The following is a 14903-nucleotide window of genomic DNA, read 5'->3' as shown; positions in this document are numbered from 1 at the left end:
TACAGCAGTACAACTAGATATAGCAGCACAGTAATAGCAGCTGAAAAAAAAACGGGTGGGCAAATTTCACAGGGAGGGGGGTAGGTGTTGCATCCTCCGGCCAGCAGAGGCCCAACCTCAGCCATGAGCATGGCGGAACAACTCTGTCTTACAGGCCCGGCGGAAAGATGCTTGGGATCCTACCGGGCCCTGGTCTCGGTACACAGAGCGTTCCACCAGGTAGGAGCCAGGACTCTCTACCTAGCTTTAGTCGAGGCAAGGCGGGCCTCCTTGGAGCCAGGGACCGATAACAGTTGTTTTTGTCCTAATCGGAGGGTCCTCCGGGGATGCATGCTTTGCATTTTGCCTATTTTATCTTCACTCATGGAGGGAAGAGCTCTGGTGGGGCTTAGAGCCCAGGAGTGGGAGATTGCCCACCAGCCCTGGGTAAATGGCATTCCTAGCTGCCAAGGGTTATCCCCCTCCCCCAACTTGCCACACAGACATCTAAGGATTTGGTTGATGCCACTCACCATTAAGGGCCTTCTCTCTCAACCCACCCCACCACACAATGAACGATGGGCTGTAGCAGGAGTGGCCCTCGATCATTACAAGATACCTAAGTGTGCTCGCCAATTTGCTTTACCCATCACAAGTAACCAGCCTTGCCACCCTTAGTTATGGCCTAGCCAGTCCATAGACTGGGTCTATCTATCCCCTCCTGTGACAACATGAAGCAGGCAAAAAAATAGTCCCCGAAACCTGCCAACCGTAGGAGACCCCGAAATTCCTGCTCGGATCTGAAGCATCCAGCTAATCTATGAGGGAGGGTGGATCAGCAGCACATGGCAAATGAAGAAGACAGGAAGCCTTCTTTTATGCTTTCCTAGTAGCCATCCTCCATAGGGTGGACCATTGACTACCCCAGCCAATCAGGTCTGGTGCCTTATTATAATTTGTAGAAGGGCTGGAGCTGGGACAACAGCTGCTCCAGCCCCAGTGGCTGTGGATGAATTTCTTTTCTTTTTCTTATGTAGTCAGAGTTGACTTATTTGTTGTTGAGAGAGTTGCCATCCTCCAGGTAGGGCCTGGAGATCTAGATTGCCACTGATCTTCAGGCTACGGAGATTAGTCCCCCTGGAGAAAATGGCAGCTTTAGAAGGTGAACGGTTTGAAATCACATCCCTGTCGAGCTCTTTCCTCTTTCCACTCTCTGCCTACACCAAGCTCCAACCCCAAACATTTCTGTTACTATATGTATTTTAGAGCTGATCTTTTGGGGTGAATGAATGATTTATTATTGGCAAAATCCCAAAATTTCCCAAACCAGAACTGGCAATTCTAGCGGTTGGTGTCCTGTTTCATTTGTTTCTCTCGTACTACCTATGCACCCAGAATAGTATTAAAATCGTGCTAATAAAAATAGTAAAAGGCCCCGGAAAATGGCAAGAAAAAGCTGGCTCGTGAGTTTGATTTTGCACAAGGGGGAAGCACAAAATAAAGGCGGAATTTCAAGTCAAAGTAGAGGAGCTGCAGCAGCAGAGCCGGCAGTCCTTCAGATACTCTGCCCCAAAGCCATCTGGAGCTTCGTCGGTTAAGACCAGCTCTTTGAGTGGCAGCTGAAAACAAATTGGGAGCTGGTGCCAATCTTCCAGGCTGGTGAAATACGCTCACTGTGGCAGATCCCTTGTTAACCGCGCAGCTGCTCCCTTTTGAGCCACCCAGTAGTTCCAAATGGTCTTCAAGGGAAGGAATCAGATAACTGATAAATTAAATAAAGTAAAATAAATAACTGTGGTGCGCGCTCAGGGATGCTGGTTGCCAGCTGTGCTTTCTGGGCTGTGGCATGCTGTACCAGAGGCTTAGGAAATTTCTTCCTGAAGAGAACTTTTCCCACATTGATTGGCTTGATCTTGTGAGTCTCTCTACACGAGACGCCTCGGCATGTGTTTGTCAAGTGCAGGGAGATGCAATGTTAGCCGAGAAGCATAGTTTAAAAAAAAAAGAGCCTGCAGAGATCTCCTCAGAGGGGGTTTGTTAATTTCATCTTCGCCTCCCCAAAGGCTCCGTCAATTTCACCTCTCCAGTCCGATCGCAACCAGAGAGCAAGGAATGGAAATGGGCTGGTGCTGCCTTCCGGAGCCGGGCTTGGACCTGGAGAAGTTATAATGGACTGAAGTTTCCTTTCTGGCATTTCACAGCCCCTTCACACAGCTCCAGCGTATAGCAACGCCTTTGCCCTGCCGCTAACTCTGTCTTTTTAAACTACCCTTCCCAGCTACCATTGCATCTCTCCACACGTGTTCTTCATGTGTCACATGTCTCATGTAGAGACTCTGTCTTAGGCAGAGCATTAGGCCACATTGGGCACACACTGTTCATTTAGACAGGGCTGTCACCAGGGTGTTTTCCCGAGATCCCTGCTGGGAACACTGATCTGCCTTCGATTTTTTTAAAATCAGGGGTTTTGTGACATCTCTATTTAAAGAACCCAAGATTCAGTTTAGAACAAGCAAAAGTTTTCTAATTTCCTACAAGTAGCATCTAATGTACCATCCTCTGCAAAAATACTCCATTCTCTGCCCGTCTGATCCATCCAAGATTCCCCACACTGGAGTTGTCAAAGTCGTTGTCTTGAAAAGACACCCTCCTTTCTTTAGCTACGCTGGTTGTGAACGTATCAGGGAATAAAAGATCATTTAAGTATTTTGTTTAAGTAAGGTGGTTATTGTAAGTTTGCAAAAGCGTAGGGACTTAATTTAGACTTAATTAAGTTTTAGATACCAGCACATAAATACTTTTGGTGAGAAGGTTATAAAAGCTTTCACTGGGTAGATGGGAATCTCTGATTTCCCAATAATTTGACTCCCCCCGCCACTGCCTTGGGAAAGTGGCAGCTCCATGAACCAGCTTCTGACATCTGGGGCACTGGCCATGGTAGGCTTCTCTCAGACCTTAACCCTTAGAATTCAGCTCCATTGCTGCACGTGGTAGAGGAAAATTAGTTCGGCTGGACAAGCTGTCCTTCAAGGAAGCTTAGCCTCTACTCGTGTAGCTCCTGAAAAGTTTCTCAGGAGCTCTGGTGTTCTATGAAACACAATTTTGGAGCCTGGTGCTATGCACTAGAAAATCCCACTACATTCAGCACCAAGTACTTGGGTGATCTTTAGACTTAGAGCCAAGCTACAAGTGACGCCTTACACAGGTTGGACACTTGTCAGCTTCCCTCAAGTTTTGATGGGAAATGTAGGCGTCCTGGTTTTACAGCTTGGCTCTCCATTACAGCTGCAAGACCAGGAAGCCTACATTTCCCATCAAAACTTGAGGGAAGATGACAAGTGTCCAACCTATGTCAGGCATCACTTGTAGCTTGGCTCTTAGGGTTCAATATTCCTAGCCTGAGTACATTGTTTATTAGAGGTCTCATCCTATTGATTCCATTGATTTGCTACGTACACTTTGTAATCTGCCTTGCACCTCAGTGAGAAACAAACGATCATACTATGGGAATGTTGCTCAGTCACTCATGCTTCCACCTTTGGACACTTCAGCAGGAGTTGCCCAGATTGTCTTTGTGTCATTAAGGACTAGAAGCTTGCTCTTGTTTAAATAGGAAACTTCTTCAGATGCTGTAATCCAGATTCCCTAGAAGCCTTTGCGCGGGATATACATCTCCTGTCCTCAGTGTTTGCTACTAGTAATCTCTTTGTTATGTTTCTACCCATAGAGCGTAGCCATTTTCCTGCTAAGGCCTTCCGATCTCCAAACAATTCTATCAGATGCCTGGTTTCATTTTGCATTGTAAGTTTTGCCTACGAATCCAGATGATTGCCTCTCTGAAATACCATCTGGCCTCTCAGCAACAGAACTGTTAGCTCACAGGAAATGCATTTTTCTTTAACAGCTGCCTTCCTACATTTCTCTTTGGATCATTTATCAGTAAGAGCCTGACTTGAGACATAATTTTGATGTAACAATTTACATGTAATTTATGACCAGGTGCTTTTCTGACATCAGGGAGAAAGGTCCTGGGCACTGTCAAAGATATTCCACATGCATGCTTTTCTTGGATACCTCTGCTTTTTTCCATTCCAGATTTTCCTCACTTTTCTGTGTAGAAACATAAAGTGACATGACTGTTCCGGTTAAAGAAGTCTTGTTTATGACAAGGCTTTTTAAGACACCATCTACTTCCGTGTTGAGCCTATTGAACTTCCCTAGCCATGTGTTCCATCAACTTTGGTGTTGTTCAAAATACATTCAAGTTAATTGATCAGCAATAAAGTGCCTTGTGCTGATATTTATTGAACTGGCTACCTGATTGAATTAAAAATGGAATGTTCTGGTTAAATCCAACTTTCATATGGATCTATAAAATGAAATGAGTGGGTAGGAGGGGAGAGCCAAGCAGTTATTCCAGAATGTGCAATTGGGAATCTATGCTAAATTTGCAGCCAGCATTAAGAAGTGCACCAAAGCTGAAAAGTAATTATATAGAATCCAAATCTGTACCACCACCACCACCCCGCCCAAGCCCTACATGCCGTCCAATGAAGGCTCAGAAATTCTACCTCCGCCTGTTGACCATTCCCCTCGCTGGAAAGGGGAGCTCTGTCTACACACAAAGGGATCCATGACTGGGATTGTCTTCTCAGGGCCAAACTACAAGTGACGCCTGACACTAGATGGACACTTGTCAGCTTCCCTCAAGTTCTGATGGGAAATGTAGGCGTCCTGGTCTTGCAGCTTGGCTCTCCGACTGCTGTCCAATGGACTTTTCAACTGTCACTTGTCCAACATTCCGCCAAGCTGCCTACATTTCCCATCAAAACTTGAGGGAAGCAGACAAGTGTCCAACTAGTGTCAGGCGTCGCTTGTAGTTTGGCCCTCAGTTGAAATAATCTGGGTAGCTCTGTACATACACGAAAGAGCCTTCACCTGCCGCATATCTGGCATGCTGAGCTTTAGAAGAAACAGTACCATTTGAAAGGAAATTCTGGGTCATTTCAAAGAGGAACCTTCTGGCCCTTTGCAGTCTAACACATTTAAATTCTAGCAGAAGCTTTTGTGGGCTTGTGTATGAGCTGCAAGACAGAGTGGGCATTAATCCACAAACGCTTCTGCAAGAGTAAAAATGGGTTGGTCTTTAAGGTGTCAGAAGACTGTTTTTGCGTCTCAATAGCTGTATGTGACTTCCTTTCTAAAATCTAGCCAGTTTGTAATTATTCCATTTTCCTCTTGTAACCATTTTTTTAATGCTAATTTTTGACAGTTTTATCCAAGCTCTGCTGGTTATCTTCTCCGTCTGCTTGTACCTACTCTCTTACAAAGAGCATCTGGCCTGCCTCGTCTTGGCGATGTCCTTAGGATGGGCGAACATGCTGTACTTCACCAGGGGATTGCAATCTATGGGAATCTACAGTGTTATGATTCAACAGGCAAGGGCTCGATTTGAATTTCAAGTATTTGTTGGTTTGCCTTTCCATCATCTTGTAGAGTCCGGCTCTCAAAACTGTTCAGCCACTGAAAATGCTCCATCTTTCTCACATCTTTTTTTTAAAAAAAAATACCTAAACTTTTGACTGGATTGCGCTCATGGAGTTTTAAAATTTTTGACTGTTTTATACAAGATTTTATTTTGGTCCAATGGTATGTTATCATGTTCTGCTCCATCTCCTCTTTGCCGGTACACAAATTTAAATATCTTTCTTCTGTGCATTTCTTTTCTTTAAAAAAATATTTTTATTAATTTTCCAATTTTTTAAATATAACAATAACTTCTGTGCATTTCTAACCCTTTTAAAAAATGTCCTCCATTCCTCCCCTCACATATTTACCTCAGAAATGAGACAATAATAGGTGAGGAACTGGTGGAAATTCCCCAGAGGGGATGTGAGAGGAGGTGAATTCTCTATTGAAGCTTGATCCCTGCCTGAAGATGAGGGATACATAATCCTGTTAAAAACATAGCCAACAAAACCTGTGTGGTGATAAAGTGACCTGAAAAGCTCCTTCACAAATGCCTATATGCAGGGTTTTTTTTCTGGGAAAAGAGGTGGTGGAATTCAGTGGGTTACCAGTACAGGGGGCAACTCTTGGCAGGAGGAGGTGTCCCTGGTACCACATGCACGTATGCAAAGTGCACACGATCCCAGGACCAATGGTGTCACTTTGGGTCAGCTGGAAAAAGGGGGGAGTTTTTAAAAGTTTAAATCGCCCTTGGTGAAAATGGTCACATGGCTGGTGGCCCCGCCCCCTGATCTCCAGACAGAGGGGAGTTTAGATTGCCCTCTGTGCTGCTCTAGCAGTGCGGAGGGCAATCTCAACTCCTCTCTGTCTGAAGATCAGGGGGCGGGGCCACCAGCTATGTGACCATTTTCAAGAGGTTCCGGAACACTGTTCCACCGTGTTCCAGCTGAAAAAAAGCCCTGCCTGTATGGTTGTTTAGCTTGGAGGTTTGGTTTTGTCTTTTACCTCAAAACCTCTATTTTATGTATTTTTGCATTTTATATAAAATTCTATTGTCTAAAATTTGTGAGCTGTGTAGACACACCTGTTAATAAATAGATTAATTTTTAAAAATGCCCCATCTTTAGTCACTCACCAGCCTCCGAAGGCAGTAAGGGCCCAGAGAGTAGGCCTTGGGAAGCAGATTTTAGCTGGCAGGCTGGACAGTCTGGGTGCATTTGGCCCGCCGGCAGGGGTGTAACACAAAGGGCTATGAGGAGATGCTGTGGTTCAGGGGCAGAGCATCTGCTTGGCAAATCGAAGGTCCCGGGTACAATCCCCGTTATCGTCAGTCTTTTAAAAAAGATCATGTTGTAAGTGATGTCAAAGACCGCTGCCAGTCAGAATAGACCGTAGTACTAATCTTGATGGACCAAGGAGCTGATTCAGTATAAAACTGTTTCATGCATTCAAATTAGATTTTAATCATGAATGTTTTATCTCCTTTTTAAGGTCATCTTGCATGACGTGATCAAATTTTTACTGGTGTATCTCGTATTTCTGCTTGGATTTGGCGTAGGTAAAAATCTTTCCAGGGTTATATGCAAGAGAGTTGGGAAACTTGTGAAAATGTTTACTGTGGGTTAAAATGAGGTATTGATCTCAATTAGTTTAGGCGTGCATAAATTATGGCCCACTGAGATGAAGACAACCCAGAAGCTCGATCTGGAAGCCTACCAGAAGCTTGAGGAAGGCAGTCAGTAACAACGAGAGGTTTATTAAGTCCTTGTTACCCTGCATTCAGTTTGGTGGGCCACAGGTTGTACCGGCCCGCAGTGGCTGCCGTGTTGATACCAAGACCCAACTTATGTAAAATAAGATTTTGAAATGGTTTCTAAGAGTCTCTCTTCACAAGACAGTGTCTCTCTACATAAGACATCTGACACGTGAAGAACACGTGTCAGGAGATGCAACGTTATCCGGGAATAGTAGTTTAAAAAGACAGAGCCGGCGGCTTTGCTATATACTGGAGCTGTGTGAAGGAGCTATGAAGCGCCAGAAAGGAAACTTTAGCCCATTATAACCTCTCCAGGTCCAAGCCCAACTCTGGAAGGCAGCTCCGGCCAATTTCCATTCCTGGCTGCCCTCTGGTTGTGATCCCACACAGTTTTAGACTAGAGAAACTGATAGAGCCTTCCTGGAGGCAAAGATGAAACTTAACAAACCGTTTGAGGAGTGATCTCCACTGGTTCTGTCTTTTTAAACTACGCTTCCTGGCTAACATTGCATCTCCCTACACTTGACCAATACTCGCTGAGGCATCTTATGTAGACAGACTCTTACATGGGGATGCTCAAGTGACTTACTTTCTATGTGGTCTTATATTCTGTCTTCCTAGCGGCGCACGTGTATCCACAATGGAAGATCTTTCACTTGATCCTACTTGTGTAAGATGTCTTGTGTAGAGAGACTTTAAATGTTCACCAGTGTTCTGTGAAATGTAACAGCTTTCTTACTCTTATAGCAACCCGCATATTTTCCATATAATCGGGTCATTTCATAGAAAAAGAGCTGCAGGAACACATTAGCATAACTCATTAGCATATGCCACACCCCTTGCCATCAGCAGAAGTGTGTCATTAGCATAACTGATTTGCATGTGCCACACCCCCTGACATCACCTATCCTGGCTGTTTTGGACCCAATCCTGGCCATTCACGGCCGAAATTGGGCCCAAAATGGAAAAAAGGGGCTGAAAATTGCTGAAAAGGGGCTCAAAATGGTCAGGATCGGGCCGCTGCTGAGTGGGAGAGTGATTCACCACCTGTCAGAGGCCTGATCCAGGCCATTTCGGCCCCAATCCAGGCTGAAACGGACCCAAAAAGGCCAAGGGTCAGGTGGGCAGGGCCACCTGTCATGTGTCCTCTTTGGGGAACTGCCGGAACTGTGTTCCTGCGCGTTCCTCCTCGAAATGAGCCCTGCATATAATCCTTTCTACTTTCTATCTCCTACTCTCCTAACAATATTGCATAAGCATTTCTGAAAATAAATTCTCCTGTCAATCTGATTGGTAGAGATAGAAGAATTTTCATTTCCAACAAAGCCCCTAATTCTATTAAAGTGGCTCCTTCAGTTTCCACTGGAGAGACGTTTCTTTCCTTTCGTGGCTAAATAGCTTGCCTTCTTCCGTTGTGGAATGTTTCGGAATATATGGCAGTATTAGAGATGTAATGAGAGCAGTATCCCGATGTCGTCTCTAATATTAAATATTCAAAATCTGCCAAGACAGTAAAATAGCACCCTTGGTTAGGGACAGCCAGTGGTATGTGAAGTTTTGAATTGTAAAGAAATTTGTCTTAGGGGGGCTATTCAAAACAAAAGTAAAATTAAAGAGAAAAGGTGTTGCTGGGAGAATATGCAGTGTTCAGCTCTTCTGAAATTTGTCTCTGTTTAAAGGGAGCATGGCAGAAGCTCTTGCAGACTAATTTTGTTACAGCTGTATTTTATATAAAGACAGAGCTGCGTGCTGGGTCAGGGAAGAAAGCAGGCGCACAACCGGCTGCAGTTAGCTGCATCTGGCTGTAGCGACCGTTTATTTCATTCATTTATACCTACCTTTCTCCTCAATGGGGACCCAAAGTGGCTTACGACATTCTACTCTTTTCCATTTTATCCCCTGTGAGGTAGGTTGGGCTGAGAGTGACTGGCCCAAGGTCACCCAGTGAGCTTCCATGGCAGGGTGGAGGTTCAAACCTGGGTCTCCCAGAGCTAGTCTGAGCCAAGCTACAAGTGACACCTGACACAGGTTGGACACTTGTCAGCTTCCCTCAAGTTTTGATGGGAAATGTAGGCATCCTGGTCTTGCAGCTGTAATGGAGCGCCAAGCTGTAAAACCAGGACGCCTACATTGAAACTCACAGGCCCTGGGAAAGTTGTCCTAATGCATTGGCGTAACTACCTAGCTGTAATTGAATATTTTCCTCTCTTTTATTTTTGAGGAGAAAAACCAACTCTTGTGGATCCTTTGGCCTGTTTTGGTTTTCAAACTACCTTCCTTCAAGGAAACTTCTCAACATTAGTCTTTTTCACACATTCAGTGAACACAAGCATGTAGGGTGGGATGGGGGGGGCGGGAATCGCAGCCCCTGTTCCTGCTTCTGACTTTCATGTTTTCATCTAAGGTCTGAATAGAATGTAGATGCTCTTTGCTCAAATAGAAGAACCCCCAGCTAAGTGCATAATACAATCAAATGCAGGAGCTTCTGTTGAATGAATGAATTTATTTGCGGTCAGAGCTTCTGTTCAAATATTCAACTGGACATGCAATGGTCAGGAGAGGAAGCAAGAATAATCTCTCCTCCCTCATCTGCACAATCAGTACATGTGCAACTGTTATCTGAGCAATGCCACTGCTTTGACTGCCATAGCACTGCTGCATATTGCTATGAATTCCGGAGCACATTCTAGCGTTGCTTCACCCACATTGCTATTCTGTGAATCAAGCATGCACATTTGAACATCTCCCACATGCTCTCATGGTGTTTAGGGGAAGAAAGGTAGCAGTAGGAAACTCATCTGCCGTGCCTCCTTAAGGTCGAACCACGTCCAGGCTTGTCCCCTATGTAACTTGAGAACTACGTTATAATATCAGGCTAAAACTATGCTCCCACCTCTTCTTTAACCACAGCCCTTGCCGCACTGATCGATACTTATCCAGATGACAGTAAGTGCCACTCCAACAGCAGCCTAGGGACAGTGGTGATTCAACTTTTTGAGCTCACCTTGGGACTTGGCGACTTGGAAATCCACGAGAAGGCAAAATACCCAGTGCTCTTCCTCCTGCTCCTCATCTTCTACGTTGTCCTGACATTTGTTCTGCTCCTTAACATGTTGATTGCTTTGATGGGAGAGACGGTGGAGGATATATCCAAGGAGAGCGAGCATATCTGGAGGCTCCAGGTGAGTAAATAGGGAAGGGTGTTACTGAATTTGGGGGCCACAGAATAGAAAATCTCTGCTCTGGGTTCTCCCTGCTCAGGATGAAATTGCAACCACCTGTTTCTCCAGATGTACTAACAAAATTCAGAATTACTACTGTTAAAAGTCATGTCTGTTTTGCGTCTGTAAAGATGCCACTAAAATGATGCAAAAGAAAGAAACAAATGGGACACCGGCCACAAAAATGGGCAAAACAAAAAGGCTCACAAACACACCGATTCAGAAAAAAAAGAAAGAAGTGGCAAGGGCCAATCCATACGTCCCTTCTCAATACATTGCACCCCTCTGGGCTTCTTGGTGGTGGGTAAATATGGGAGCCAGTGAACGCTGAAGTTATGGGCAGCTGGAGTCTAGGGCTTGAGCATAGATCGTGTCATGTATGTCTGTACCCCTCCACCCATGTCATGGTTCTAGGGAATGCTAACTGTCAATACTGTGGTTTGCTTTCATATTACAAATGTTAGATGCATCACTTTCGTTTCTCTTCTTCCCTGCCTGGGAATGCGGCTGGTAATCTGTATTTCTCTGAAGCTCACCGAAATGACCTTGGATGTGTGAAATGTTAGCATCCCTTTCTATCTTGTCTACCTGGTGTAGGAGCAAAAGTTTCCCAGACTTTTCCCGCTCAAAACTGTGGGCTAGGGAGGAGGGAAATGTTTGAGTATTTTAGATCTGTACTTTCCTCAAGCCTCTATTCCTTTCGAAGAAGCTGTACTGCTTGGATGCTTCTTTGGCTCTAAGTAAATCTATGGACCTGTGCAAATGGACAAGATCTGATTTCTGAATAAAAGTCATTTAACCAAGGACCTGTGTCTTGCTGCGATGATCCAGGGATCTGTCTGCCATATCCTGTCATCCATAGTCTGACAGATCGCTCCTGTGTCTCTCCTGGGTCAAAGGCGCAGTGCACGTGCCACTCTTTAATCAAACACAATCATCATCCTGAAAGCGGTCCTCTGAAAGCATCTTCATAATGCTGCCACCACCATTGTTTCCCCTAGAGAGCAAGGACCATTGTGGAAACTGAAAAGCTTTTACCGAAATGGCTGCGGAGGAAATTCCAGCTGGGAGAATGGTGCAAAGTAGCTGACAATGATACCAGGTTATGTTTAAGGTAATTAGCTTCCAGGTTCAGCGATGCTGCTGTGTTTTAATAGAGAAAAGATTTTGTATACATCTGGGCCGATTCCAGACGGCCCTCCCTATGCCGAAACGTCGCGCGACGTCGCACAAAACTCGCGCGAGAAAATGTGATATTTTGCGTTTTCCGCGCAACGACGCGTGACGTTTCAGCATGGGGAGGGCCATCTGGAATCGGCCCTGTAGTTGTACACTGATTGCTCCTGAGTTGCCTCGTTTACTTTAACATACCTGCAGAGGAGGGTGAATCTCTTATAACTGTGGGTATTCACTTTTAATGTATGTCCTTTGGTCATAAGGCCCTTTAGGATGTTGATTTAAAGTGATGGGGGGGGGGAATTTTGTTTTGCACACTTAAGTGTTTGATATTCTGTCACAAGAAATTCAAAATATTGCTATTGCTAATTATGATATTGTGTTCCCAATGTTTAAAAACTGAAACAGATCCTCAAACAAATATATTCCTTTTTCTCTACTGCTAAAACTGGGACAATGGGGATTAAATTGAATAACGACAGGATTTCTATACTCTGCAAACAGGATTAATGAAGTCAAATGGACAGAATGGAAAACCCATGTTTCCTTCATCAATGAAGACCCTGGGCCAACAGGTACCATCAACCTGATAGCAGCATATTTACAGCTCAATCCTCAGTAGCGTTACTCCAGTCTAAACCTATTGAATTAAATGGGCTTAGACTGGAGTAACTCTTCTTAGGATTGCACTGTTAGATTCATGTCCTTCTCTTTAAATGCAGAGGAGTTAGCCGTGTTAGTCTGTAGCAGCAAAATCAAAAAGAGTCCAGTAGCACCTTTAAGACTAACCAGCTTTATTGTAGCATAAGCTTTCGAGAATCACAGTTCTCTTCGTCTGATGCAGATCCGACGCATCTGACGAAGAGAACTGTGATTCTCGAAAGCTTATGCTACAATAAAGTTGGTTAGTCTTAAAGGTGCTACTGGACTCTTTTTGATTCTTCTCTTTAAAAGTTCTGTAGCCTTCTTGGCCACAGTATTGGTTTAAATTGAAACACTTTAACAGTGCAATCCTAAATAGAGTTACTCCAACCTAAGCCCATCGAAATAAATGGGTTTAGACTGGAGTAACTCTGTTTAGGATTGCACTGTAAATGGACTTGTGTGTGTACATGTATAGCTACATCAATTCTAGCTTAATAATGTATTCTGGACACGAGAGATCAAATGCACACATTGGGTCTTCTGAACACATTGTGGTGCATGATTGGGTTTTTTTTTTTACTGGGGATCCCATTCATTTTAAAGTGGGCAACATGTGTTAATGCCCTTGAACAGAATTCCACTAAAATGAATGGAGAATCCGCCCTGTGTACCAGATGTGTGTACACAGAGGAAATCCTTGATATGCATATGTAACTGTTCATCTGTTCCTTTATCAGTAAGCATAGTTATTACAACTTTAGACCCAACTTGACTCACTTGACATCAAACAATTTGAGGTTTATATACCCCAGGTACCATCCTTCATTTTCATTTTTCAAGCCAGTGTTATGATCCTGGTGCCAAACTCACCACAGATCTAGCCACACTAACTCTGTCTCACTAGCAAACCTTCTCTTGGGGACGATTACTTAAAAATTCCCCAGCTTCCTCCCCTCTCTTAGAGTAGAGCAGGCCTACCCACAAAGTTTCCTCTTTGCAAGGTTTTAGAGAAGCAGAAGTCCCTCTTGCTACAACTGATGCATCCTCAACATGAGACAAGTTGGAACACGGCATTAGTGGGAAAGTGGAGAATTTAGTGAATTTTAAGTAGAATGTAATGCTGAACTATTTCCCCTTTATTTTTAGATTACAGTAGAATACAGGACGCATCAAGAAGTAACAGTAAAATCACTCTGAATACATATGAAGAAATTGAAGATTTGCCAGAAACCTCTGTTTAGTTACCTAGGAGGGCATTCAAGGCTATTCAGATTGCTGGAGCCATAGGTCAGAAAGGCTTGTACTCTCGCTGCTCCAGCTCCCACTATGGCTTTCTTTCCTCCATCTTGTCCAGAGAGACGCTTAGGTCAAGATGAGAAATACTGCTATTGTCCAGGGGTGAAGAATGGGTTAAGAAAGGAAGATATGGATGGCAAAAAAGGAAAGAGCATCTGGTTAAAGCAATGAAGGAACCCAGAAGACAGCCTGGTTTGCAGTAGGATTGAGCTGTGTGAGGTCAAGGACTGGTAAAGCAGTTGACTTCCAATGGGCAGTATCTTTCTTGAGCTGAAGATTGGAGATTACCGGAGGGCTTCTATGCTTTGCCCTACAAGATATCCAGGAATAAGCAGAGTGCCTTTTCCCACCTGCCAAACAAATCAAAGTGTCTTAATGATTTTTTTAAAGACGCTGTTTTCTAAATATTTTTAAGGTTTACCAATTGGATATATAAACTCTTTTACTCCTTTCGGAGGATGGGATTTTTAACTCTCTTTGAAGCCTTGAGATTGTTTTATTTGTTGACTAATGTAGCTCGAGCCATTTTGGATGCTCAGGGACGATGAAGTTATGAAAAGCAAAACACATTTCAGATTTTTTTTTCAAAAAACCACAACACAAAATGTTCAACACTGACTGCTTTGGGAAGAGTTCTCCTGCGGGACCTGATTCTGCCTACCTAGCAGGTTACTTGCTATTCAGGTGAAAGCTGCTGCTAAAAACCACTTGAGAGGGAGGGCTAGAAAACCCTCTCCCTTGTAGCTCTTCCATCTCAGACAGGAACTGCATTTTATTTAAAAATCCGTGAGAGAAAGACAACACGTGATTCAGCAGCACGTGTTGTTTGACCCAGCAATTATGTCCAGTGACAAGAGTGCAACCCTATTGTGTGAAAGAACTTGAGCTTGTAAACCTGTGAGCAAGGCATGTGTTATTGTTAAATTGTGTAAACCACCTAGCAATTGGAGACGCTTGATAATTTATTTGGGGTGTGCGTGTACAGTATTTAATTAGTCATCCCTGCTGAATGTGCTTTAGTCCTGATGGATCTTGATTGAATGCTTTGAGTTTCTGATACTCGAAAGGACTGTATGGTGTCCAGAGGGGCTGCCGTTGATGCAGCGAAGGCCCGGTACATTTCTGAAAGCTCTTGCCAACGTACAGCTCTTGCTTTCCCTTCCGCGCTTGAGAACCAAGTCGCCTGCTGGGAGAACACTTTCAATAAAGGAGATATTATTTAGTGCCGCAGTTGTACAGAGCATTATGGCTTCTATTTAAATAATAGTCCCATTTTAAAAATATATTTATTGCAAATAAAGTGGACTTTTGAAATAAACATCTCACTGCTGTTTTAGTTGATTGCCTTTATTGCAGTATTG

At 44.0% G+C, this 14903-nt stretch overlaps 1 protein-coding gene across 3 annotated transcripts in view; it reads left to right on the top strand.

Annotated features, from left to right (window-relative positions):
* TRPV3 (transient receptor potential cation channel subfamily V member 3) overlaps nucleotides 1-13522 on the top strand; it is a 50369-nt gene extending 36847 nt beyond the window's left edge. For 2 of the 3 annotated variants that reach the window (XM_055001495.1, XM_055001494.1), the window contains 7 exons: nucleotides 3707-3780; nucleotides 5252-5417; nucleotides 6940-7006; nucleotides 10115-10386; nucleotides 11427-11539; nucleotides 12106-12176; nucleotides 13393-13522. In XM_055001495.1, coding sequence (XP_054857470.1) covers nucleotides 3707-3780; nucleotides 5252-5417; nucleotides 6940-7006; nucleotides 10115-10386; nucleotides 11427-11539; nucleotides 12106-12176; nucleotides 13393-13487 — 858 coding nt within the window. In that variant the 3' untranslated portion in view covers nucleotides 13488-13522. Of the gene's footprint in view, nucleotides 1-3706; nucleotides 3781-5251; nucleotides 5418-6939; nucleotides 7007-10114; nucleotides 10387-11426; nucleotides 11540-12105; nucleotides 12177-13392 lie in introns of those variants that run through there. The other variant, XM_055001496.1, reaches the window with a different exon arrangement.
* Nucleotides 13523-14903: the final 1381 nt, after the last annotated feature.

Source organism: Eublepharis macularius, chromosome 17 (genome assembly GCF_028583425.1).
Source record: "Eublepharis macularius isolate TG4126 chromosome 17, MPM_Emac_v1.0, whole genome shotgun sequence".
Classification (NCBI taxonomy): Eukaryota; Metazoa; Chordata; class Lepidosauria; order Squamata; family Eublepharidae; genus Eublepharis; species Eublepharis macularius.
The sequence above is the reverse complement of the archived record's forward strand: the minus strand, read 5'-3'. Positions and strand labels throughout refer to the sequence as shown.